Genomic DNA, 26,062 nt, shown 5'->3' with positions numbered 1-26,062 from the left:
GAGGCCTCCCGTGCTCGGGGCTTGCCTCGGGGACCCCAGCGGCCTGCTTCCCCAGGGCTAGTTATCCGAGGGGGAGGGAGGTGGTTGACACAGGAGCCACAAGGAGCCACGGTAACCTTGTCTCAGCCTGGTGCCCTCCACTTGCGCTCTGTTCAAGTAGTAGCAAGCTGCTGGGTCCAGCTACACACTTCAGGGACGGTATCAGACCAGGACGTGGACGTCAGCTGGCGGGGACCGCAGGACCAGGGCCGGAACAGGCAGACCACAGGACACAGCTGCCCACAGGGTCCCCGGGGGGGGGAGGGGGGGGCGGTGACGGTGGTGTGGGTCAGGGCGGCAGGCAGGTGCAGCGTCCACGGGGCTGGCATCTCCGACTGACGGACGTCCTGGTTTTCTTCTCACCTGACTCATCCGGGGCTTTTGATGATATTCTCGGTAAGAGCCGCCCGGGTGGTGCTTTGACACTGCCTCCATCCCCAGACCTTTCATCAGTGACCCAGTTTTGCCTCCTCCTCCCCAGAAAGCATCCCCCTTTCTGGGGAAGTTTCCAGAAGGGCAGGAGCTATGCCGCTTTCTGTCTGTCCCCCAGCACTCTGGAATCAGGGTCCCTCTGCAGCTGTGGAAACTGAGGCTTGAAAACGAGGGGCCCCAGCTAAGGCTCTGCAGGGGAGAGTGGGGAGCCAGGGCTCACACACACCTTTCCCACAGCCCCATATGGCCTTCTGGCAGCGATCAGGTGCCTGTCACCAAGACCCCTCTCATGTGCCCCGGACCTTAGCGCTCTGGAGGAGCAGCCGTGAGAAGGTGGATGTCCTGGGTTGGGGTGGGGGGGGGCACTCGGACCCCCTCCGGGAAGGGTAGGTCTGGAGAAGACTCTGCAAGGCCAGCCTTCCCTTCCTGCTGACGGCCCTTCTGTAGGCCCCGGGCCACCTGTCCCCCTGCAGCCTGGCACCAGGTGGCCGGTCTTCCTCTCTGGAGCCAAGGCAGCTGCCCCACCCTGTGCTTCCACTTTCTGTTCCGGTTTACCTGTGAAGAGGGGTCTTGTGGCTCACTCACGGTGGCAGCCCCAGGGCCTGGCCTGCAGGGGGCGCTCAACACGTGCTGTGCACTTCCTGCTCCGCCCCAGGACCACGTGGAGAAGACACACTGGAGGGGGGGTGGGGGCGAGGAGCCGCAGGCACCTGATGGCAGAGGGCTCTGACCGTCCCGCCACTGACCCGTGACAGACGTGTGCCCAGAACACTGCAGGAAGCGGACAGAGCGGGCCTGCCAGAGCCTGTGTCTGGGGATCCTTCAGAATGAAAACCCCACAAAGACAAGGCAGATACACATAGTCCCTGCAGCCGGGCGACGCCTGGCACACAGTAGGTGCCAAATGAATGCCTGTTCCCCCTTCATCTCCGTGTCCTTCAATAATTTCCTCCACCTTCCTTTCCACCGTCCCCGGCCCCTCCAACGATCTGCTGCCCAGGGCCTACCCCATCATCGGGCTCTGCTTACATCCTGCAGCCTGATTCCCTCCCCTACCGCGGTGCCCCGTCTGTGGTCGGCACTCGGTGCATGTCGAGTGAAAGCCTCCTGGATGGTCAGTGCCAGGCAGGCCCAGAGCCAGACCCGGGTCCGCGTGCTCAGTATGTCTGGTCTAGTTCCAAGCAACTGGAAACAGGTTCCAGCTGAGGGAGCCAAACACTGGGGAAGCCCTGGGATTGGTGGGGGGGCACCCCAAGACCACGGAGAGGACGGTGAGGTTGCATCACCAAGGATGTGCCCTGGCCGGGGACAGGGGACCAGTCTGCAAAGTGTGGAGCCTGGTCATGTGACCAGGAAGCGGGCCAGGAAGCAGGGCAGAGAGTAGGTGCCTTCAGCTCCTACAAAAGAGGCGGGTTCTGCTTCTCACGGGACTCAAAGAAGCTCCCAACGTGAGTTCTAATGCTGAAAAGCCAAAAAAAACAGAATAAGCCGTGTCTACTACAGAGGCCAGACCGTGGTATTCCTACTACAGCACACTGTCTCCTAAAAGACAGCGCTCTGTCCCCCCTCCAGACCATACTCAACATATAAGGCTCAGGGAGCCTGGCTGGCTCAGTTGGTAGAGCACCCAAGACTTGATCACAAGGTCGTAAGAGCCCCACGTTGAGTGTAGCAATGACTTAAAAAAAAAAAAAAAAAAAAAAGATATAAGCAAGACTCAAAAGGAAAAGAATAAACTAGAAGAAAAATCGTCAACATATGACAGAAGGCAGATTTCCTTAATATGCAAAGAGCTGCTACAACTCAAGAAAAAGACATCACAATAGAAAAATGGACAAAGAATGTAACAGAGGAACCACACACACACACAAAAAGATAATTTGCCAGCAAATATGAGAAGAGGCTCAGCCTAACAAATAATAAAGAAGTGCAAGTTAACAGCAGCATTCCAGGGCTCCTCACCTATAGAGGCCTGCTTAAATAAAACCCCTTCAGGGGTCCTCTACAGGCACAGGAGTGAAGGGAGAGACGTGGGTGAGCTGGAATGATACGGAGCAGCGCACACAGTGTGACTCCATTTGCTGTCAAAAAAATATTTAAGTGATCTTTGCACCCAGTGTGGGGCTTGAACACACAAACCTCGAGATCAAGGGTGGCACGCTCTTCCAGCTGTGCCAGCTGGGCACCCCCGCCATTTGCTCTTATGAAAACAAAAGGGCCAGCTGTCTATACCAGAATATAACTTCACGGAAACCACTCTGGGTAGATGCAGAAGCTGTTCTAGGTGTTTGGAGGGTGGGGGTGATTCAGGGGACCCTTCACTTCGGTTTATTCTCTTCTCTTTTCTGGATTTTTTTTTTTTTTAACAAAGAGCATATTTTCTGTAACTTAGAAAAGAAAAAAAAGCGAACATCCAGAAACAATAAAAGAAAACATGAATATAAGTATCTGTAAATAAAAAGTAATGTGTGAGACACAAAAAAAGTAGAGAAAAGAACCCGGAGCCCTTTGCACGTGCACTTAGCTCCTTCAACTCTCTGGCTTGAACGGAGTTAAGTGGCAAAAAGCCTAAATAACCTAAAACAACTGTAGTTTTTCCCCTAAATTACAACAGTTTCAAGCAAGTGGAAATTAGTGTTAATCTTAATTCTTCCTTAAAAAAATACCAATATTGAAAAAAATAATACTAAAATAAAATAAAAACACCATAATTGTAGATATTTTAACAAAGCAACTACAGGATAGGGTGCCTGGGTGTCAGTTAAGCGTCTGACCTCAGCTCAGGTCATGACCTCACAGCTCGTGACTTTGAGTCCCGCCTCAGGCTAGCTGCTGTCAGCGCAGAGCCCTCTTAGGACCCTCTGTTCCCCTCTCTCTCTCTGCCCCTCCCCTGCTCATGCACGCTCTTTGTCTCTCATAAATAAGTAAAAAACAAAAAACAAGAAACAAAAACTGCTTAAAAAATAAAAAAAAAGAAAACAAGTAATACTTTGAGAAAAAAAACCTTTGCAACTTCTATCAGAACAATGCTTATCCGAAAACTGGCAAAGAGGTACACGTGTGACACGGGCCATCTGGTGGGTGGCAGGAGCCCAGGCACCCCTGTGGGCCGCCATGGCCATAGCTAGTGACACCCGTGAACCCACTTTGGGAATCTGACCTCAAAACGCACTTGCACCCCACACACGACCGGCCTGACGAGCCGAACTCCGCGTCAGACCCCCGCTCGGGTGTCCCGGAGCGCACCAGCTGGTGGAACGTTACCCGGGTGTAGAAAGGGGTGAAGGAATCTGCCCCGTACAGGGTTAGTTTCCTACGCTGCGCATCAGATGACCACACACAGCGGCTAAAACCACACACGGGGGAGGGCACAGCACAGCCGGTTCTCTGCTCTGGGGCACCTCGTCAGAGGCCGCGCTTGCCGGAAAGATTCAGTTGCTCACCAGAGAGAGGACGGAGGCCCCGTTTTCTTGTTGCTCTGTGGCCTCACGCCTCTGCCGCCCCACCAGACACACAGCCGAGTGAGGAGCCATCTGTCCCGGGCAGTTCCGCACACACGCCAGGCGAAACCCTCCAGGAGCCGGAATGCCAGGGGACGGCCAGTTGACAGAGGACCCCGTCACCCTGGCCGTGGCGAGGGCTGCCTTGGAGCCGACGGACACACAGGGACCAGTCGCGGGGGAAGTCCTCCCAGCCTCCTTGCAGTGCCTACCACGTGCATGAGCTCACTCTCACCCGGTCGTTCCCCAGCTCCCGGGTCACAGGCATCAGGGTTCCACCACCAGTCCAGCAGAACTTGGGCTTTCCGGGGGTGCCTGGGTGGCTCAGTCGGTTGAGCGGCCGACTTCGGCTCAGGTCATGATCTCGCAGTCCGTGAGTTCGAGCCCCGCATCGGGCTTTGTGCTGACAGCTCAGAGGCTGGAGCCTGTTTCAGATTCTGTGTCTCCCTCTCTCTGACCCTCCCCCGTTCATGCTCTGTCTCGGTCTCAAAAATAAATAAATGTTAAAAAAAAAATTAAAAAAAAAGAACTTAGGCTTTCCAGGCTGGTTGGCACCGCCTGCCCTCCAGGCTCCCAGCTCCACCTCGCAGGGATCCTTCTTCAGCCTTGGGAAAGGCTGCGCCGGGGCCCCCTGCTCCCCAGACACGGCCACAGCTCAGAGTGGACACCAGCTGGGCTGTCCAATCCATAATCACTTCTGGTACCAGACTCACCCAAGTCCTGGGTGATGTAAAAATCTACGACCCCACCAAGAGCATTCCAGACTGCAGAGGAAAGAAGTCCTCACAACTGCAGGTCAGGGAGTTTAGCGCATCAAGTAGGGGGGAGAACCAGCTGGGCCCGGCACCTTCAGAAGCCCGTTTGGTGGGGTTCAGGAGCCCCAAGTCCTAGGATCCGGCTTACTTCCCGCCTGGCTTTACCAGACGACTCGGGTAGCTTACCTGCAGGGGTGGGGCTGGTCCTGCTCACCAAAAGTTCGTGGCACTGCGCTAAGTGACCCTTGGAAGCTGCTTAGTTCAGGTGACCCAGAACTGTGACAGAACCAGAGGGCTGCTGCAGAGAACCCAGTGAACAGGGTCCTAGCGTGCGGGTCCCCCACCCCAAGCTTCTCAGGTGTCCAGCCTGTCCCAGGGGCTCCTGAGGGCAGGAAAGGCCCTTCATTCTGGTATCACGATGCCAAAAGGGGGACAGGGTATGTCCAGAGGTGACTGAAGGCCACGGCCGTGCACTTTCCTGGAGGCCTGGGGTCTGGCCCAAGCACAGAGCCACCTGCGGTCAGGTAGCTTAATCCCACTCCTTACTGGGTTCTCTGCACAAATGCTGTGGAAACCGTGCCACCAGGGTATCCCCTCTTCACAGGATGGTCCAGGACACGGCTTGGCCTCAAATTCCCACCCGTCAGCTGACCCTTCCCTGGCACACGATCTCCAAGCGCGGGAGCATGGAGGTCGGCCCCTTACAAACTTACTTCAGGTGTGGAGTAAAGTGCCTTCCAAATCATCTGTTGGATGAAAACCTATCTGGAATCTGGTTCCACACACACTCAGGCGGCAGCACAGGTGCCGGGCACAGAAACACACACCTCTCATGGCTTGTGGCCGCCTATACCCACAGGGCTGGAGCACTGAAGCAAAACTTGCTGAGTGCCAGTCCCCAGAGTGGGCCCTGCTGGGACGAGGGACCCGCTCAGGGCTGGACCTCAGTACCCACCCGTAGAGAAACCAAGCTCTGGTTTCAAAGAACTGGGGCATCATGCTGCCACAAAAGGTCCGGGGACAGTGCCACCTGCCCATGAGGGCATGCTTGGCCGCCACACAGGCTCAGTAGCCCGAACGTGTGTTCAGGATGGACAAAGGCCAGCTTTCTGCACCAAAGCTTGGATGCCTTGCACACGTGGGTGAAGGGGCTGCTACTGGGCACAGGAGAAGTGCAGACAGGCCCAGGAAGGGTCTGACCCCTGAAACACTCAAGTGACTGGAAAATACTCATTAACAATGAAGCCAATAAGCTGTTATAACACCTCTGCAAAAAAAAGTACCAAAGTTTAAGAGTTTGAGCCTGTGTCAGGCCCCACACTGAGAGCGCAGAGCCTGCTTGGGATCTGCTCTCTGAAACTAAAAAAAAGCAGTTCAGTCTTTGGACTGCCCCACAAAGATGCTGTCACCCCCTGCCAGGTCTCCTCAGCAAGGGCACACATCCCCACGTCCTTGCCCCACCCCTCACGGGAGACCGCCGTCACACGGAGACCGCAAATATCTCAAGATGCCAACGGCGCTTTATTTTTTCTTTTCCACATCCTGTTCTGCAGCTTCTTTGGCCCTTTTGGCCCGGATGCCAAACAGCCGGGCATGGGCACGGGCCATGCGAAGACTGGCAAACGCCTTGAAGTTCTTCTCCTCCTCGGTAATGACTCTGGCTTTCTCTTTCTTGTAGACCTGGAACGGAGCACAGGAGTCAAAACCCTTGCATGCAGTGAGGCCGGAGACAAAACCCAGCATATGATGAGAGCAGAGACCGTGGAGGTGCACGCTGTCTACCCATCGACTGCTGAAAGGCCACGCTGACACCAAGACAGACTTTAATGCCCCCGCCAAACACACAGCAGAGGCAGAAGCGACCCCCTGAACTGTGCGAACAACCGTTGGGGGACGATGTGCTGAGACAGACATTGTGTCACCGTCAACAGCAGAGAACATGGACCGAGGGAGGCCCGGGCCCACCTCCCTGGCAGAGAAAGTCAAGGGCCCAGTCACGTCCTGGATCACCGAACGTGCAATTACCTGTGGCCTGGCCTTTCAAATAGCAAAGAGGGGAACAAAAAAACCAAAAAAACAAAAAAAAAAAAACCCAAAGGAGGTGCAACAAATGAGTCCCCAAAGATGAAGACAAGGCCCTCCCTCAAGGAGCCCATCTGTTAACAGTGAAGGGTGTTGCTCCCAAAGTCAAAAAAGGTTTCTTCTTCACAAACCCATAAATCTTGACACAGGCCCTGGCTGCCACCCTTCAACCCAATCTCCGCCCCGAAAACTCACTGCTTCACCCCCCAAAGCCCACTTACATTCCGTATGGGCATGACCGGTCCTGTCAGCTGCGTGGCCAGCTTGAGTTCCTCGGCCTGTTGGTTAAGGACAAGAGTCACCCGGGCTCACCTCAAGTCCCCAAAGGCTGCAAGCTTCTAACCCTGGACAACAGCCCCGCTTGCTGGGCGACCCCACCTACGGGTGCACACACATAGGCCTGGGTGACAAGTCACCGAACCCCCGTCCCGTGGAGCAGAGACTCGGAGACGCCGGGGGAGCGTTTGTCCGTGAGCCAACTTACAAAGCAAACAAGATGAACCCCTAAACCCCCGGCCTCCAGCCCACAGCTCTGACCGCGACCCAGATGGGAAAGCCGGGCTCCGGGCGCTCTGCACAACTAGGGAAACGCCAGGAACTCTGCCCTTCTCCACCCACACGCGTCCCTGTATCCGCGGGGACGCAGAGATTACCCTGACCCGGCGGGGAGGGCGCGCTCACCGAGCTGTCCCCCTTCTTGGGGGCCGCCGGCCTCCGCGGGAACAGGAGCAGCTTGGAGCGGTACTCCTTCAGCCGCTGCACGTTGGCCTGCAGGGACTCCGTGGACTTGTTCCGCCGTCTCGGATCCACGGAGATCCCGATGGTCCGCGCCACCTTCTTGTGGATGCCAGCCACCTGCCCCCAGACAGACACGGATGCAGGACCCCCACCCCGGGGCCTCCGCTCGCCGCGCCCCCACCCGGGTGCCCGGCCGTCAGATGGAAAAGGGTTCAAATGCGCTCTCATCAAGGAGGTGCAGCGATTCCGGAGAATGTCATCATGGACCGGGGGCCGCCAAGCAGAGCCTCCCGCGCCTCCCGGCGCACTCACCCGCAGCTCCTCCAGGCTGAAGCCCCGGCCGGCTCGCACTTTGGTGTGATACCGCACCGTGGGGCACCTGACGATGGGCCGGATGGGTCCGGACGCGGGGCGCGGGGCGATGCGGCGTGCCTTGGCTTGCCGGGCCTTGCGTCTGGGCGGACAGAGGCGGGCGGCGGTCAGCTGGCCCCCGGCCCGGCCCCGACGCACGCTCCCGACGGCCGCGCGCTCACCGGGCCGAGGGGTTCAAGCGCACCTGACCGTGGGCTCCCCGCGGCCCCACCCGGCAGCGGCGGCTCACCTGCGGATCTTCCGCGCCGGCTGGTTGAACCACGTGGCCACGCGCCGCTGCCAGTCCTTGTGGAAGTGGGGCTTCAGGATCATGCCATTCCGGCTGGGCGCCATGGCTGCTGCCTACGGGCCTGGGGAGCCGCGGGAGAGGGGAGCGAGTCAGGCCCCGGGCTCCGGCAGGACGCGGCGGCCCGCCCGGCCCCAGAACCCGAGCCACGGCCCTCTCCCGTCTGCGGCAAGGGCCCGAGGCCCCTCTGCGGCCGCGCCCGACGCGGCCCTACACCGATGGCGGCGGATGCCACCCGATGCGGCCAAAGGCGCCGGAATCGAGCACACTCACCTCCTCCGGAGGAGAACGGCCAGCGGAAAGGAACTGCTGCCACAAAGCACCCTGGGATGGTGTTGGGCTCGGCCAATCAAAAGCGCCGAAGCGTTCCGGCCAGTCAGAGCCCGGGATCCCGGAAGTGACGTCCACGCTCTCCCAGCAGACCTCGCGGCCTGGGCGGACGTGGCGCCTCCCGCTTCCCGCGGGCTGGGTCCCGGGCCGTGCTCGGAGGACGGCGGGTCCTGCGGGACTCCGCGGCCCTCAAGGAGGAACGGCCAGGCCAGAGGAGAGCAGCGGCCGTTTGGGTGCCGAGTCTTTCCTGCTCCTGCACGTCACGGGACTCGGTACGTGCCCCTAACCCTAAAGCCTCGCCTCCGCGTCCGTCTTTGTGCCTCCCCAGCCTTTTGAAACATTTGTGCTTCTTTGTTTACCCAGAAGTGACACTTGTTGAGTGCTCTAACCGGAGCGTAAGTACTTCGCATGCGTTTTCACGCTGCACGCCACGAGCGCTGTACCTTCCCCGAGTCGGGCAGAGGGGGGGTAAGAATCCGGGTGACGGACTGCAGACCCAGCAGAGACGGGCGTCATGGAAAACATGTATTCGATAAATAGCCCGACATAGCTCCGTGACCTGTGCCCTGCGCGTCTCCCGTTCTCCAGGGTGGGTCTAGGAAACCGCCAACACCCTGTACCTTTCCGTGAGCCTTCGCAGCCTGGTAACTCTCCTTCTTTCCCACCCTCCCCCAAACGCTAAGCTTCTTCCTAACAAAACTTAACACTCGAAGAATTTTATGACGCAGAATGAGAAACGTGGAGGCCTGTGTGCTTCACTGAGTAAATAGGGTGCCGATACAGTTTTCTGCCCTATTGAGACACGCTTGGGTGTTAGAAGTATCAGGTTGAGATTCATTGAGGAATTACAGGGTTTGGCCAGGGACACGGAACAGGTAGAAAAGACAGAGAACATGTGTCATTTATGAAGCACCTGCAGTCTCCTGAGACGAATGCACTGAGCCTGCACGGAAAGTCCAGACCCTAGCTCTGGGTGCTCAGTTAGGAGACAAGGACTGTGTTAGCCCCACTTTGTGACTGTTGTCAGCACAGGAGAGGCTGAAAGTACTTCTCACGAACTTGGGAATGGCATCTACCTGTGAAAAGTGTGGTCTGCCACTTTCACGAACAGATGGGCTCAACTGAGAGTCACTGGCGAGTCAGTAGGAAAGTGGCTGGAGTTGCTTGGGCACCTTTGTACTAGTTGTGAGACGTTGGGCATCGTTTGAATTTTTCCCTTCTGTGAAGTGGGAGGGGAGTGTGTGTTAGACCCCAGCACGTCGTGCGGTGTCCAGTACAGGGTGAGTGGATGTACTGGCTGTCACGGATGTCACACAGCTCCGCTTCCGTGTGACGTGCTGGGAGCCAGTGCGGGAGAGAAGAGAGCAAGTGATCCCTCCATCAGTCCTCACGGAAACTGTGAGAGGGATTGTCATCTGCCTCACAAGTCCCTTCTTTCTGGTGGAACTGGAACGTGGACCCCCCATAACTTCAGCAGAGGGACATTGCGGAAACATCTGCCAAATACATACTTGCCTTGGCCCGTGCGGATTTTCCTTGAACGTAGTCCGTCAAATGTCAGCCCGCGCCTCCCTGGTCTTTCTCAGACCCCTTTCAGTGGGTCGTCGTGGCCAGATACCGCGTTCTTTTGAGTCTGAAGCACACTCCTGTCCCCATCCCCGGTTTCTCTTTCCGGACCCCAGACCCGTGCAGTTCATGTGCCCCGAGCCACATCTTGACCCGAGCTGTAGCCGCTCATGGTTGAGGTGCTGCCGTGGGTCACCGGTTGGGGGCTGGAGGTCAGAAAATAGAAACACTGATCAGAATCAAGTTGGCAGTAAGAAAGCGAGGTTGTAATTCAAGGACCTCGGTCTGCTGCGCACACTATGCCCGATGCAGACTCCAGGATCCCGTGCTTGAACACTCCACACGCTTACTTCCTTTGAACAGTATGCAGAATAGTGAAGTAAAAACGGTTCTGACAGGAAATCTGCTAGAAACAGGCTCAACTTTCTTGTTGGGAAAGAGGAAAATGAACTGTTATAAACTGTGTTGTTTGTTTTTTTTTTTTAATTTTAATTTATTATTGAGAGACAGAGCATGAGCATGGGAGGGGCTGAGAGAGGGGGAGACACAGAATCTGAAGCAGGCTCCAGGCTCTGAGCCATCAGCAGAGCCCGACGCGGGGCTCGAACTCACGCACTGCGAGATCATGACCTGAGCCGAAGTCAGCTGCCTAACCGACTGAGCCACCCAGGCACCCCGAACTGTTCTAAAGTGTTAAGCAGGAATCCTTCTGATACAAAGACTTGGCTGGCCCACGCATTTAAAAAATCATCAGCTATAGGGACAGGCCGTGTCCCCCTGGGCACAGAATTCCACAGCCACATCTCTGCTCCAGAGCGCTTGCCCTGGGCTTGGGCCTGCAGGGGCCACTGAAGGAGCCAGCTAATGCCCCTGGAAACTGCACGCACATAAATAAGGTAGCCAGGGATTCCTGGATAAACATGCCTGAAGGTGTTGGAGTGTCCCCTGCACAGCCTCCCAGAATTTCCTTGCAAGAGGGAGCCCCAGTTACTCCCAGCAGTGCCTTGTCACTCAGCACCTGCACCTGACCAGTGCCTTCCAGCTGGTGCTGTGGGTGTTGGCTTCAGAGAAATTCCACCTGAGGCGGTCAACAATAGTTTTTGGAACTCTGTCAGACACACAGTCATTTTTTTTTTTTTTTAATGTTTATTTATTTTGGAGAGAGAGGGAGAGAGAGAATCCCATGCAGGTTCTGCACTTTCAGAGCAGAGCATGATGTGGGGCTCAATCCCGTGAACCATGAAATCATGACTTGAGCTGAAATCAAGAGTCGGACACTGAACTGACTGAGCCACCCAGGTGCCCCTTGATTTTTTAAGTTAATATCATAGCGGAAGTGATTTTATAGTGTTTGGGGAAGTGGGGGAGGTTATATCCCAAAGCACTTTGTAAAATTTGCATGTTATGTTATATGAATATGGGCTGATGGTTGAGTTAGGAAAAGCAGTAGCCTAATAACAGCAAGGACAGGCTAATGTTCGCTGCTTGATCACAGAACTCATAACTATCCATCATCTTAGCTTTCCAGAATCGTGGCCTACCTGTAAATCAGATACAGGCTGACACAGAGGTTCCTAAAACCTGAAGGAATACTTGATGTCACTGAAAGGCAGTGGAAAGAATATTATTGTCATAATCATAATGTTTTATTTAAAACTTGCTAAGAGTATGACCTTAAAAGTTCTCATCAGATTAAATACCTGTGTGGTGACAGGTGTTAACTAGGCTCATTGTGATCACCCTGCGGCACATACGAACATCAGTGTGTGTGTATGTCTGTTACACTGCAACAGAAAGGTTTTAGGGAACATAAAAGAATCGTAAGTACAAGTGTAGATTACAGAGAACAATTTGTATCGTTAAAGGATGTAAGTTATTAGGCTGATGGTGTTAAACACACGTTTACTTTGAAAATGTGACTTTCTCGGGGTGCCTGGCTGTCTCAATCATAAGAGCGTGCGACTCTTGATCTGCAGATCGTGAATTTGAGCCCCACGTTGGAAGTAGAGATTACTAAAAAACAAACAAAAGAAAACATGTTTTTCTTGGTGAGGAGACCTCACATACCTGACTCAGGTGAAGCCAGTTCCAGAAGCTACAGTCAGGCCATGTTATACCCCCTCTGCCGGGTGGAGGGCAGAGGGTCAGGGCTGCGGCTCGGGTGTTGAACACGCCGGTTGCCCCGTGTGGTCTGGCTGCCCCAGACCAACATGCAGTTGGAGGAGGCTCTTTACAGGAAGTCTGAGGGGCAGCCTCAGTCCCCGCCTGAGATGGTAGAGGAGGTGTGACTTCTGGCGCTCGAGCACCTGATGACCCGGAGGTGACATCACTTGTGACCACTTGGGGGCCCAAAGTCGGCAGACGCCTTGAGCTTCTCTAAGGCAGCATCGCGAACCTCCCCCATCCCACCAGTGAGTGCTAGGAAGTCAGGCTCCCCTGCTTCCGCTGCAGGGAGGGGCCGCTTTCATGCCATTTACGTTTGGTTTCTGTGTATCTTGTGGTCAGCAAATGATTTTCCAGAGAATAAAGAGGCACGGGCCAATTTATTGGTAAAGTAGGAGGGGGATAAGCTTGACCACATCCGTCCATGGTTCGGGTATGGAGGGTGCCACCCTGGGGCGAAGAGACCAGAACCCTCCTAACTGCATATCCGTCTTTGGAAGTGAATTTGGGGACGTGGGGCAAAGGCCACAGTGCTCTCAGAGCTGCCCTCCCTTGGGTGTGACCCCCACCTGCTTACATACTGCATCCCTCGGGCCATACTGTGGGATGGGCGGCCGAACTACCCCTTCTGTCAGGAAGCACCTGCAGTCCATGGCTCTGAACACTGCTGCGCAGGGAGGGCAGGCACAGTGAGAGCAGTGGGTGGGGACACCGGAGTGCGTGTGGCACACCGCTGGGCACAAGGGGGCCGAGGGGACCGAGTATACCTCGCTTGCTGCGGTGAGGGGGCGTCCCAGGGCCTTTCCCCCAGATTCCTACAACAGGGCTCTTCTGTTGGTTATCTTGGGCTGACATTCTAAACTGAAACGCGTGACCCCATGTCTGGGTTAGAGCTGGCCCCGTGGCGCAAGATGGACTGTCCCCCTGGAACTTACTACAGATGCCACAGCAGGCCTCAGGGCTTACCCCTCATGTGGAGGCCAGGCCAGCAGGACAGGCTGGTGCCCGGGTCTGCACAGCAGTAGGTGGCAGTATTTTAACGCCCGAGAGCCCAGGGCCTGGCCCTGATGCTGACCCTGTGGACTTGCCAGCAGGACAGGCCCACCGGAGGGAGGACAGGCGGCAGCTGGCTCGGGCGTCCTGTTAGCGCTCTGATGAAGTCCCAGCAGCCGGGGACAGCCCCCGCACGAACTCCTGGCGGGAGCAAGCTGCTCGCACACAAAACCACCTTGTCACCGGGTCACTGGCCTGGGAGTTCGGATCCATATGCCCACCTGTACCCCATGCGCACCTGTACCCGGCACGGATAAAACAATCTACTAACAAAGCCAAGTCATCTGCAAAAACGTTTACCTCTCACCGGGAGGGCAGTCAATAAATAGAAGTCTTTTCAGAGACCAGTGAGGGCTGGGAGGGGGTACCAGTCTGGGCAAAAGAGGAACGGCAGGGGCGGGGCACTCAGTGAGGCGTTCCCTTCCTGGGTCTGCAGGGGACGCCGCGTCCCCACGGCACAGTCGAGGCACAATCCAGGAGGCCCATCTATTTGGGCCAAGATGGCTCCTCCCCGCGAAGTGGGGGCTGCTGAGGCGCCTCCTCCTCCCCGGCGTCTTGCTTCTCCCTCTCGGCCTCACTCCACCTTTGAGGCGCGATCATCTTCTTGGGCCCGTGAGGGGGCGGACCGATGAGGGCCTCGATATCTTCGTAGTTTATCACTTCCTTCTCCAACAGGGCATTTGCCAGCTAACGGAACACAGCGAGTGGTGTGTGAGCCCCAGACAAGGAAACAGATGAGCCTTTTGAGAGCCGAGCACCCAGCAGGGAGGGGGCGTCTGGAGCGGGACGCCCTGGGCAGGCGGCTTCCCAGGGAAGCAGTATAAGCGGGCAGCTCGTGCACAGAACCCTCGCCTCCACCTTACAGGCAGCCTCCTGGCTGCCAGCCTCCGTCATTTTTCTGCTTCCCTCCCAAGTCTGTTTTCTGGGGCCACTTTAGTTTCCTTTAGCAAACAAGGTGCGTGTGTCTGCACGTCGGGGAACAAGTGGGAGCTGGAACGTGGGGACAGGGCTAGCAAGGGAGCCTCTGCCTCCCTAGACGTGGTCCCAGGGAGCCTGCACCGGCCATGAGGGATGAGCCCCAGGCACTTCTGAGCAGGGCCACTGCTTCCTCGGGAGGGACAGAGCTGCTAAGCCCTGGAACATGCCCCACTCCCCATGGTGCAGAGGGGGGACACCCGGGGCCCCCACAGGAGGAGCCCCACCCAGTCCTGCCAAGCAGCGGCCGCGGCGCGCACGTGTGGCACCTGGGCCTGGTAAACGGCGGGTTCTGGCTCAGCAGGTCCCTGCGCTGCCCACAGCCCCCTGGTCCACGGGCAGCACTGTGAGGGCAGCACCCCAGCCTGGGGGAGCAGCGCCTCATTTGAATGGAATAAGGAAGTGACGAAACGTGGCCTGTCCACAAAGTGCTGCCCGCTTCTACGAGGGACACGGGAGGCACCCGCTTCAGATGCCACCTTCCCAGCCTCACTGAGAACTGCAGACAGATCCCAGCTGGGGGACATGCCACACCCACCAAGCCACTGCTCTGAAAACTGCCAGAGCCGGCAGCCAACAGGCAAGCGGGAATTCACAGCCCAGGGAAGCGTAACGAGACATCACAACCAAGAGTGAAGTGGGGTTCAGGGACAGGAAACGACATTAGATAAAAATGAAGGAAACGTGAATTTAGCGCAGACTTCAGTTAATGACGTATCGACACTGGTTCACTAGCTCGTAGAAAACCCAGCACGTTAAGGGGAGATGTTAACGATACAGAAAACCGGCCACGGGGTAGAAGGGTCTTGTGCTATATTTGCAGCTTTTCTATAAATCTAAGATTATTCTAAACTTGAAACCAAAGTCAAGAGTTCAAGCCCCATGTGTGGCACAGACATGACTTAAAATAGGGGCCCCTGGGTGGCTCGGTTGAGCATTCGACTCTTGATTTCAACTCAGGTCATGATCTCATGGTTCATGAGATTGAGCCCCCCATCGGGCTCCGTGCCAACAGCACGGAGCCTGCTTGGGATCCTCTCTCTCTCTCTGCCTCTTCCCCTCCCAAAAGATAAATAAAGGAAAAATAAAGACTGCCATGCCCCAAGTGGTCTTTGAAAAAGGTGAGATTTCAGTTGAACTGGGGGGAGTGTAGAACGGCTGCTTTTTCTGTGGCTGTGTGTGTGCTGGAAAGAGTCCCTCGAGGAGTGACAGCCACATCAGCACCGTGTGGCGATGGTTGCCTGCCCCCACCCCCGCCGAGGGGAGGACAGGCAGGTGCCCAGAACCTTACCGCCTGCAGCTTGTCCTGGTTGTCCCGCAGCACCTTCTCCGTGTGCCTGTGGGCCTTTGCTACCAGCACTTTGGCTTCCTGCCAATGGGCGAACAGATCTGTCACGAGCAGGACGGCGGACCAATGCTCACGACCTCTCCTGTGCCTGATTCTGGCACAGAATTCTGGCATCAGAGCACACGTTAGAGCCACGGGGCAGGAAGCCAACCTCCAGCTCACAGGGACCAGGAGAGCTTGGCTGCCAGTGGCATTTCCTGCCCTGACCCCATCCCCTGCGAATGCCCCTGTTCCCACCCCTTCCCCCTTCACGGCTGCAGACGCCCACCAGCTCCTGGAGGCCGGGGAGCGTGCGGCCACCTCACGTGCGCACCGGGCTGGACGTGGGCCCGGCCAGGTCGCGCAGGGAGCGTGCATGTGTCCTGCAAGTGTGGGGACCGCCGGGCATCGGCTGCGTCGTTCGGGGCGTTTCACGGACAGTTTCACCAGGGGCCACACGAGTCCTCACCCGAGAGCAGACGCTCAGAACGTGAGAGCCACAAGGGGTCGGGACTGGAAAGCCCACCACGTGGACCACGCGACGGCACAGCGCCAGCACCTCAGACACCTGCTCCCCGACCCACTGCGCCGTGACGGGGCGGCACGCACTCACGTGATCCATCATCTGCTGGAGGCCCTGGCTGAAGGGACGCCGTCCAACTCCCGTGAGTCCCTCCTGCGCCTCGGGAAAGGACACGGGCCCGACGCTTGGGGCCATGCCAAACTGCCTCACCATGGAGTAGGCGATGCGCGTGACCTTCCTCAGGTCGTCCTGAGCCCCTGGAGCATGGGGCCGAGAAAGAGGTTTCTCTCCTGGCAGAGGGGCACGGGCCTGGGCCTGACCGCAGAGGACCCGGGGGACAACTGTGCCCTGTTACTGTTCTTTAAAGGACAGAGTCTTAAAACTCTAAACGCTACGTGGGGTGCACCTCTGGGTTCGCTTCCCTGGCAGCTCCCCAGCACACGTCCAGCTCTGACAGCACCCCTGTCAACGCTGAACCCCCGTGTCACTGGGAACACGAGCACCTGTACCGGTAGCTTGAGAACACTTGGCGAAATTCAGAAGTACGTGTGTAAGCCACCCTTCGAATTCCTCCACGGATTCACCCTCCCAACCCCACGAGGAAGGCGCGGTGGGTGTAAAAGCACTTTGAGAACGCCAGAACCAGCACCTCACGCCAGAACCAGAACCAGGGCCAGCTCCTCACCGGAAGTGACCTTGTTGAAGGAGATGGATTCCGACACGCGGCCACCCAAGGCCATGCACATCCGCTCGAACAGCTGCTCCCTGGTGAAGAGGTGCTGGTCTCTTGGAAGCATCTGAGCAAAGCCCAGGGCTGCGTTTGTCCGCGGGGCGATGGAGACCTGCGGGGTGTCAGGGGGCCGAGTGAGCAGGCGGGATCTGGACTTTGAGGGCGAAGGTGGGGCGGGGCAAGACGGGTCTTTAACTGGAGGCTTTCAGAGCAGTCAGAGCAAGTCTGCACCGGCCTCACTTTTGTGACCGAGGAGAACAGCTCGCGTGCTGTCGGGCGGTGTCGTCCTGGCGCGCCACGCAAAGCACAGCAAAGACGGCTTCCTGGGTGGCGCCAAGGAGACGGGACCCTGCCCCGCCCCCACCCCGGGCCAGTCGTCGTGCCCTCCTGTCACCGCCCACCGCGGTGGACATGGGACTGCACAAGCCCTTGGGGACACCAAGCTGGACAGCATCCTTCCTTTCTCCCCCACCAGCGCAGCACCAGGTTGGCACGCAGGGGCTCTGAAGAGGAAGCTGAGAGTCTAACACTTAAGCGAATTACACTGTAAAATGCTCTAAGTGATGATCACATCCATAACTGGCAGAGTGCCAGGCCGGGTGGGGGTGGGGTGGGGGGTGGTTCTCATGAGGACAGATTTATCTTTTGGCCGTCAAACGGGAAATTTTAAATTACGTTTACTTCATCCAGGATTTTTCTGCATTAATTTTTCTTGAGATACTGCATTCAAGTATTTACCTTGCTTACTGAAATATTTAGTGTCCCATAAATGTCACACCCTTGGTGACTGTCCTCAGTCTGACCCAGGTCACCTCAATGACGGCTGCGTCCACTTGTCTGTCACAAACACTGGACTTCGGGCCCTCTGGGGGAAGGCCTCTCAGACACGACCAGACTAACAATCTACTTGGCTACGACTGACACCTCTGAAAAGAAGTTCAAGGACAGTAAGCAGACGTGCCGGCTGGCAGTGGCCACGTGTCCCCTTCTTCGGTGCCGGGGATGCTCGGTGCTGCAGCTCCCTCCCGGTACCCGCCGGCCCCCTCTAGGCCGGACACAGGGCACAGTTCAATCCGCACCCGCCTCCCACACCTTCACGTTTTCCTGAAGGGTCACTCGGTTCCCTGGTCATGAATCCACCATTCCGGAGGAGTTGTTTATACTATAGGCATTTGAACAAATAAATTTTCATCAAACTCCCAAATGCTTATCAGAGTGGTAGTTCTTTAAGGTGAGCCCCACGCACCTATTTTTAAGGTTAGGAGTCGTTACATTACTGCTTTCAGAGATGGTGGTAAACTTGACAACTCTTAATTCCGAGATTGAGGGTGCAGACAGGAGAGGGGGCCCCCGAGTCGTCGCGTGGCTCTCCAGTGGCCTCGCCCCATAGCTGGAGCCACGTGTCCTGCCCTCTGCCTCCCGGGATGAGGGACCCTGCACGGTCACCTCTGCCCTGTGCCCCTGTCCACCTCACACCGTGCCTGCTCTTCGAGCGAGGACACGCGGTGCTTCTGAGGCCAGCGTGGTCCAAGGGCCAGTGGGGCTCACGCCCGCCGACGCCCCAGACCCGCCCGCGGCCACACGCGCGCGTGGGACAGCCCACCTTCATCACGGCCTCCGTGTGCTCCAGCAGCCAGCCGACCAAGGCGTGGCCCGACTCGTGGAACGCGACCACCTTCTGTTCTTCCTTGGAGAGGATCTTGCTCTTTTTGGCGGTCCCTGCAAGAGGGCCGGAGAGTCCGAGGGTCCCGGGTGAGCGTCCCAGGCACTCCGCCTGGCCTCACGGAGTTCCACCCTGTGTCACCAGAGCAACGTCCTCACCGGACGCTCCCCTCCCGCGTCTCGGCCCCCAGCCAACACCAAGAACTGTGTTCCTCACTGTGTGAAGCTCATTTGGTGAGGGGGATGCCGGAGGCTCCCCGTTTGTGCGTCTGTGAATGCGGGAGCGGCCAGTCAAGCTCCTGCAGGCTTTAGGAACACCCTCCGCTCAGGGGCCCGCGGGGCTGCTGTGATTGGATGGGGTCCCGAGCGGGTTCCGGGCTGCGCGCTGCCGTTCCCCCCAGACGGGCAATGCAAGCCGCAGTCCCGATGCCTCCCACCTGGTGACCCTCTGCTCCCGTCACACCGTCACACCTCCCTGAGTTTCCACTTGGGGCATCCTGGATCAGCTCTGGGTTTGGGGTATTTGGTAGGAGGGTCACCTCCATTTACTGCAAGGTTATAAATCCTTCCTCACACTGGCTGTAGCAGCTCAATCATCTCAACCAGAGCTGGTGATGTGAGCATCTACACACGAGGGTGGGCTTGAACGCGACGTGCTGTAGCCCAGGCAGGCCGCGGAGTGAGGCCGGGGGGCTCTGGTGCCTGCTCACAGGGCCAGCGTCGTCCGTATTGACAGGCGTCTTTCTCGCCTTCACACCATTACTGCAAGCGTATCAATTCCCACGTAAAAATAAGGGGCTTGTGTAAAACCGAGTTTGTAGTAAGAAACAGCCACTTTAGGGGCACCCAGGTGGCTCAGTCAGTTCAGTGTCAGACTTTGGCTCAGGTCGCGATCTCACGGTTTGTGAGCTTGAGCCCCGCGTTGGGCTCTGTGCTGACAGCTCAGAGCCCGGAACCTGCTTCGGATTCTGTGTCTGCCTCTCTCTCTCTGCCCCTCCCCTGCTCGTGTTCTGTCTCTCTCTCTCTCTCTCAAGAATAAACATTAAAAAGTAAAAAACAAAAACATTTAAGAAACAGCCACTTTAGTTCCTTCTGTCCACGCCAATTCCTAACCAGCAGTATGGGCACCTGGCGGTATTTGTAGCAGACTTTAACTCCGGTGGAGGGTGACAGGGACGAGCCCCTTCTAGGTATGACTCATGACTGAGTGCTCCCCCTCCACAGACAAGGCCTGTGCTTCTCATACACCTTTGGAAGGAATAGTTTCCCTTTTTAAAAAACTTTCAGGATCTTAGATTGAACACTGCTCAAGAACAAGCCATGGAGGGCCGCGGAAACTTCTAGAGATCGTGTCGGTCGCTCTTCTGACAGAAACCCAGGGACCCCACTTGGAGCAGTGACCATTAAGCACTGCCGGAAGCCACCCCCTCCCTGCCCCTGTCCTGCCGAGACCCCGAAGCAGAGACAGGCGGGACAGCAGAGCTCAGATCTCGGGAGACCCTCTGTCCCCAGGCAGCCGTGGCCTCAGCCCCACGGTGGGTGGCCTGCAGCTTGGGGGCACTGATGACCACCTCGGGGCTGCGTGCCACTCACCCTTGGCTGTGGGAGATCCTTTTATATTTCTACTTGAAGAGTCTGCTCTTTGGCAGATTCTCGGCATTTTACACTAAGGATAAGTCTCGTGGTAACAACCTGACGTAAAAATAGAACTTTGGTACTGTTCCCTTGTCCGATCATAATTGTTTGCTAATTGCTTCTGTCACATGTGGAAGGTGACCTGGCTCCCACCACCCTGCCTTCCATCTGGCTGCTCCTGGGGCCCCAGCCCTGCTGAGAACACGTCCCTCGTACCGGCAATGACTCGTTCCACGGCGTACTCGAAGTTGAACGTGTGGACGGACGTGTGGCCCTCTCGCGCAGCGTGCAGCGCGGCCTCGTTACAGATATTGGCGATGTCGGCACCTGTCCACACAGAGGGTGAGGGGGGAGGGCAGGGGGCTGACGACTGGCAGACAGGCGGGCAGGCGACGCCCATGCCCTTTGCTGACCCCACCCACATTACTGACAGACCCAAAGCATTCCCCCTCGTGCCTTCCAGCCTAACCCTAACCTCCGGGCTCTTTACTGCACAACTGTCGTCAGCACGCAGAGCACCAAGTGCTGTTTTATTCCAGCTAGCAATTCACACGTGCACTGAGGGGAAAGAAGTTAGTTTTCCAGGTTCCACAAGATTCTAGTTGAGGGCATTAAAAAAAATCCAAAGGGAAGAAATTATAATAAAAGGGATTTTGTTTCTATTGCCCTTTAAAATGAGGGCCATGCAGAAAATAATCCTGATTTGTGATCTGATTCTACTTATCAATGGCACACAGCCCGAGCCCAGGAGGGGGCCCCCGAGAGCGGTGTGCAGAGCCCGGAAGGCAGGAGCGCCCCCTGGCGGGCACGTGCACGCGCACGGTACGCCCTGAAGGCCCGCGCCGGCGGGAGCAGTGCCATGGGCTCTGGCACCACTCCGGGAGGGAAGTGCTGTGGGTCTGGCTCCCCGTGCACACCCTCACCCTCACCCTCACCCCCACCCCGGAGCGGGGGATGTGGGGCACTTGGGGGGGGGGGCCTGCACCCTTAGGACTGGCAGGAACCAGTTTCCGTACCACTGAACCCCGGCGTCAGCTCTGCCAGACGCTGGGAGTAGAAGCTGCTGGCCTGGGTCAGCTTCAGGCTCTTCAGGTGCTGCTCAAAAATCTCCCGCCTTTCCTGCAGAGAAAGGACACGAGTGTGGGCTCACTCCTGCCCCACAGACGGGGCCCCTGGCTGTTAGATCCCTGTCTTTGTCATCACTCCCGACCTTCATATGTGAGGCCAGTTGAGAGCCACAGGCAGCATCTCAAAATGAAAGGTTAGGTCACGCGTAGTAAGGGCTTACTTCGTAGGACGTCTGGTTCGTAGACGTTCTGTGTTTTCTAGACCCTGATGGGAATGCTCCTTACGCGGTCAGAGAAAGGGAAAGGTGCTGTTCTGGAAGCAGTGGCAGCGGGGAGCTCCATTCTGCTCCTTAGAGCCTAGGAGCCGTTCGAGTGTCAGACCCAGGGTGACACCCATGTGAGGTCGCCATCACTGCCTGCTGGTTCCTGCTGCCTCGGGGCACCACCAAGGCCTGGCCACCAGAGGGCGGACGTCTCTCCAGAGGCCCAAGGAGGCTGGAGGGGCTGAGACACCGGCAGGGCTCACACCTGCTCCCAGGGCAACACAGCTCATGTTCCAAACCCACGGACAGCCTGCAGACTTGGGGTCAGGACGAGACTCCTGAGGTTCTACAAAACTCAGCCCCAATGTTTAGGGATAAAGAGAAAATGTGGGTGAACCAAATGAACTGCAAAACGGTGGGAAGAGCAGGAAGCCAAAGAAAGTCTGGACAGACAGGCACCAGGACTGTGCGGTCGCAGCTGGGCCAGGAAAGGCCGGCCCCCGGCCACCCTGACCTGCAGCGTGGGAAGGTCGATGAAGACGTGTCGATCCAGTCGGCCTGGCCTCAGCAGAGCGTTGTCCAAGATGTCAGCTCGGTTGGTGGATGCCAGGACAATGACATGGTCCGTGGTGCCCATTCCTGGAGGGATGACAGCCGTTCAGGTAGAGCTCCCCTGTCAGGACACAGGGTGGGACTGATTTCCCCCTGGGGTCCGCAAGAAAGGAACACGTACGTTGTTCTGAATGAGGATCAAAATCCCCACAGAGCAAGAATTCACCCGTCTCCCCCAGGCTGAACCACAGACCAGAACTGCACTGCCATCCAGACAGCGCCTGGGGGGGACCTCGTTTTTAGAGAACTGCCCAGCAGGCCTGGGGAACGAGGGGACACTGTCCCCACGCTCCTTCATTGCACTGGCTGTGGGCCAGAGCCACTGCAGCAAGACGTCTGGGACATTTTGTCCCTAATGCTAGTGTGTAGCCTGCGTTTAGGCCCTAGCTTTCTCACAGGAATTTAAAAACAAGTGCAGACAGAAAGTTCCACCGATGGCCCAGATCTGTAGGAGAACCAGACTGGACCCAATTTGAATAAAGCCACTGCAGAAGTGCGCCTAAGGAGCAATGGGGCAAATCTGAGCCTGACTGGATACCTGAGTGTTCTATCTGTGTTTGTAAATTACGCATTACGATGATACTGTGGCATCTCTCTGGATGTAAAGAACTACGTTCAGATCATAGAAGATTTAGAACACGTAAGATTCAGAAATTTGGATTTGCTTTAAAATAACCCACTCGAGGAGAGGAACGGAGCGGGGTGGCTGGAACAGGGCTGGCCTGCGACGTGGAGGTTTGCCGCACATCTCTCTCTGCTCTGATGTATGCTTGACAAGTTCCGGAATAGAGTTAAAAATGCCGGAGGCGCCTGGTTGACTCGGTCAACAGAGCAACAGAGCAACTCTTGATCTCAGGGTCTTGAGTTCAAAGCCCACGTTGGGCGTAGAGCCCACTTAAACAATAAGTAAAATGAAGATATTCTGATCTTTTGCTAGTAAAAAAAAAATCTTGATAAGTTGACACTGACAAATAGAACTTAAAACTACCTGTCTTAAGTGAAATTTAAAAGAACGGTTGCAGAATTATGGCCTGAGTGTTAGGCACTGCCATCTCCCAGCCGACTGTCACTGACTCCACTCTGCATGACAGCAGTGAGGGGCCTGGCCGAGTGCACGGGCCTGGGACCCACCGTACCAAGGAACTGACCCCTGAGTCACCGAGAAGCAGCCACTAGGACGCCCAAACCACACCCACCTCCCAAGGAAATCCTCGAGAACCCTGTATGTGTGCATTCTCCATGGAAGGCGACCAGCCAGGATGCTTACTTGACATTTCTGTGTCAGGGGAGAGTGCAGCACATAACCGTGACTTCTGAAAAGAACCCGGAAACCAGCCAGCACCAGCCAGCACATGCAGCGTGTGCCCCTGTGTTCGATCTGCCTGCACCGTGGTGTTAGGAGAAGTCAACCTGTGACCCGGCAAACAAGAGGCTGACTGGAGAGAGGGCCCTCCCAGGATTCCCGAAGGCCATGGACACGGAATTCCGAAGTCACATAACTGAAGACACATGGGACGACGGTGGGAGTGATGGCTGCGGAAGAGCAGCGGCGGGGCAGGGGCGCAAGCAGTGCCAGCCAGCCCCAGCACGAGCTGCAGGAGCGCTCAGAGCTCTGCTGGCGGGTCTCAGCTCCACCTCCCCACAGAGCCAGCCCCTCTCACCCGGGCCAGGCACCCTGCGTCACTGGGGTCATGATCACATAGAGGGCATAGCCCCCCGGGGCTGGATGGATTGCTCTACAGACTCTGCATTTTGACCTAGTTACAGATACACAGGTGCAGCTTGGTACAGAGAAGTCCTTTCGAGGGTCGCTCAGAGCCAGCAAGCTGGCCATGCAGGGCAGAGCCTTCTCACCGCCTCGACTAACGCACTCGGCCAGGAGCTTTCTTCTCTGCAGGTCCCCTGCACGCGGCCCCCCTGCCCGCCTCTCTCCACGTCCCCGCGGTACGCAGGCCTGCTCCACGGCCACCCCACCACCAGTCTGTTCTCTTCTCTGGGATTCTGTCACTTTGACAGTCTTGCGTAAGTGTTCTCGTACAACCTGCAGCCGCTTGACGCTGGCCCTTTCTGCTCAGCAGAATTCCCTCGGGATCCATCCGAACGGCGGTGTGTGAGCACTCAGTTTCTTTCCTTTGCTTCACGGTAACCACGGCAAGGACACGCAGGCTCGGTTTAGAAGCTGCATGCGGGGAGTTTCCAGCTGCCACACGTAAGCGGACCTTTCTTGGGGCCGCAGGCAGGCGCGTGAGCACCGGGCCAGAGGGGAGGTGTGAGTTCGGTTCTCTCTCCCAGAGCGGCTGGCCGAGCGTGGGTCGGCTCACACTTCCGGCTGCTGTACTCCAGCGAGGGTCGTGCGGGCTCACTCGCAGACTCGTCCGAGCCGTCGGTGCGCCCCCCACCCCGGCGCGCCGCGCGTCTCCGCTCTGGCTGTCCTAGGAGGTGTGTTCCCACCCAACTCTCAGAATAGGGTTTGGCGGGTGTGGACGAGCGCGTTCGAAACCTTACATGAAAAAGCAAACGGAGTACGGCAGCCGCAGCCCCATCGGTCGAGGGGAACACGGTGCGAGGTGCCACCCCGCAGGAGTCTGTGCCGCATGGTGCGTGCGAGGGGCCCCGCGGCGTGGCGGAGGCGCGGGCCTGCAGAAGACCTCCGCGGGCCAGGAGGCCAGACTCTACAGACCTCGCTAAGCGCTGGCAGAGCACAAAAGCAGTTCAGCCTTTTCAGCAAATGGAGCTGGGGCAAACAGACGTCCGCGGGCCAAGGGGTGGGGGTGGGGGTGCGCCCAGGCGACTCAGTGGGCGGGGCACCCAACTTCGGCTCAGGGCGTGACCTCCGAGTTCGGGTGTTCGAGCCCCGCGTCCAGCTCCGCACTCACGGTGTAGAGCCTGCCTGGGATTCTCCCTGTCTGCTCCTCCCCAACTCAAGCTTTCTCAAAAACAGATTAAAGTAAACTAAAACGGAAAAGGCCATGTGGATGGTGGCTAGGACTTTCTGACTCCACGTGAGAACGCAGCTCACGTCCCCACACACTCTTGCTAACACAGAAGCTCCGGTGAAGGCACGGGGAAGGGGCACTCAGCGCAGAGCCCTCTTTCTGCTGATCAGCCGTACAGAGGTACCGAGTCACGCTGACCCCAGCACGCTCCGCGCAGGTGCCTGTCCCCTGAGGCCTGGCCCTCCGGTAGGGCCACCTCTCCCTGACTCATGAGTGGGGGGGCGGGCAGTCCCTTCCTGGTGAGCTTTTCCCACGACCGGCACAGTGTCTGCTCCGTGCCCTGCGGCTCAATGAGCAAGCACCGCCCCTCCGGGAGGACTGACACAGACCCCTCAGACTCATGTGAAGGGCGAAGAATGCGCACTGTGTCCGCACACAAAAGGACCCGTTCACCGCTGGCCCAGCCCAACAAGGGGCTTCAGTCAGGGCTCCTGGGCGCTCGTGGGCCTGGAGCGGAAGCAGCCCTATTCACGGCAGCACAGAGGTTGGGCTCAGAGGAAGCCACCGTTTGGTAAATACTTCCTGGTGGGCTCGGGTCTGCCCCAAAACGTGGGCTCAGCCTTCAAGTGCAAACACCGATATAAGCAGGAAGGCCTATGTGGGCCTCCCGTGGGCCCAGTGGGAGGCGTGTGGGGGCCTTCACCTCTGAGTGCCTTCATCTCACCTGCAATGATGAGCTGTGGCACACGGGCCACAGAGTCACAGGGGGGTCACACACTCTCTCCACACTGCACAGGTCAGAAAACCAGCCTGAAGAAGCGGGGGCAGGCATGCACGCCCACAGCACCTTCTCACCCAGGGATCTAGTGCTCGACGGGCATCTGCAGGAGCCGGAGGGGAAACGGGGACTAGAGGGCACTTTAAGCTTGGACGGCCACCTGGTCATCTGATGACTTCCAATGGCCAGTTCTCCCTTGTCCACTCGATATCACAGATGTCGGTCATTCTTTTTTTTT

At 57.3% G+C, this 26,062-nt stretch overlaps 2 protein-coding genes and 1 non-coding gene across 6 annotated transcripts in view; all 3 read right to left on the bottom strand.

Annotated features, from left to right (window-relative positions):
- Positions 1-6,228: 6,228 nt before the first annotated feature.
- On the bottom strand, positions 6,229-8,587 carry RPL13 (ribosomal protein L13). The gene is made up of 6 exons (XM_078439160.2): positions 8,478-8,587; positions 8,148-8,268; positions 7,859-8,000; positions 7,490-7,663; positions 7,030-7,086; positions 6,229-6,406 (listed from the first exon to the last, which is right to left on the bottom strand). The coding sequence occupies exons 2-6, from the start codon at positions 8,249-8,251 to the stop codon at positions 6,248-6,250; spliced, it is 636 nt and encodes a 211-aa protein (XP_078295286.1). The 5' UTR covers positions 8,252-8,268; positions 8,478-8,587; the 3' UTR covers positions 6,229-6,247.
- LOC132691426 (small nucleolar RNA MBII-202) lies at positions 7,731-7,808 on the bottom strand. Its single transcript, XR_009615774.1, has one exon. It is a non-coding gene; the product is annotated as a small nucleolar RNA MBII-202 (small nucleolar RNA).
- A 5,009-nt stretch (positions 8,588-13,596) lies between the features above and the next one.
- Positions 13,597-26,062, bottom strand: part of SPG7 (SPG7 matrix AAA peptidase subunit, paraplegin) — a 31,879-nt gene continuing 19,413 nt past the window's right edge. For 2 of the 4 annotated variants that reach the window (XM_081791371.1, XM_081791372.1), the window contains 6 exons: positions 22,013-22,137; positions 21,185-21,287; positions 20,385-20,495; positions 18,475-18,590; positions 16,827-16,983; positions 15,874-16,398 (listed from right to left, as the gene is read on the bottom strand). In XM_081791371.1, the coding sequence (XP_081647497.1) occupies positions 15,941-16,398; positions 16,827-16,983; positions 18,475-18,590; positions 20,385-20,495; positions 21,185-21,287; positions 22,013-22,137 (1,070 nt within the window). In that variant the 3' untranslated portion in view covers positions 15,874-15,940. Of the gene's footprint in view, positions 14,004-15,582; positions 15,734-15,873; positions 16,399-16,826; positions 16,984-18,474; positions 18,591-20,384; positions 20,496-21,184; positions 21,288-22,012; positions 22,138-26,062 lie in introns of those variants that run through there. The other 2 variants (XM_060649929.3, XR_009615196.3) reach the window with 2 other exon arrangements.

This window comes from Panthera onca, chromosome E2, assembly GCF_046562875.1.
Source record: "Panthera onca isolate mPanOnc1 chromosome E2, mPanOnc1 haplotype 2, whole genome shotgun sequence".
NCBI classification, from domain to species: Eukaryota; Metazoa; Chordata; class Mammalia; order Carnivora; family Felidae; genus Panthera; species Panthera onca.
This window is presented reverse-complemented; position numbering and strand designations above follow the sequence as displayed.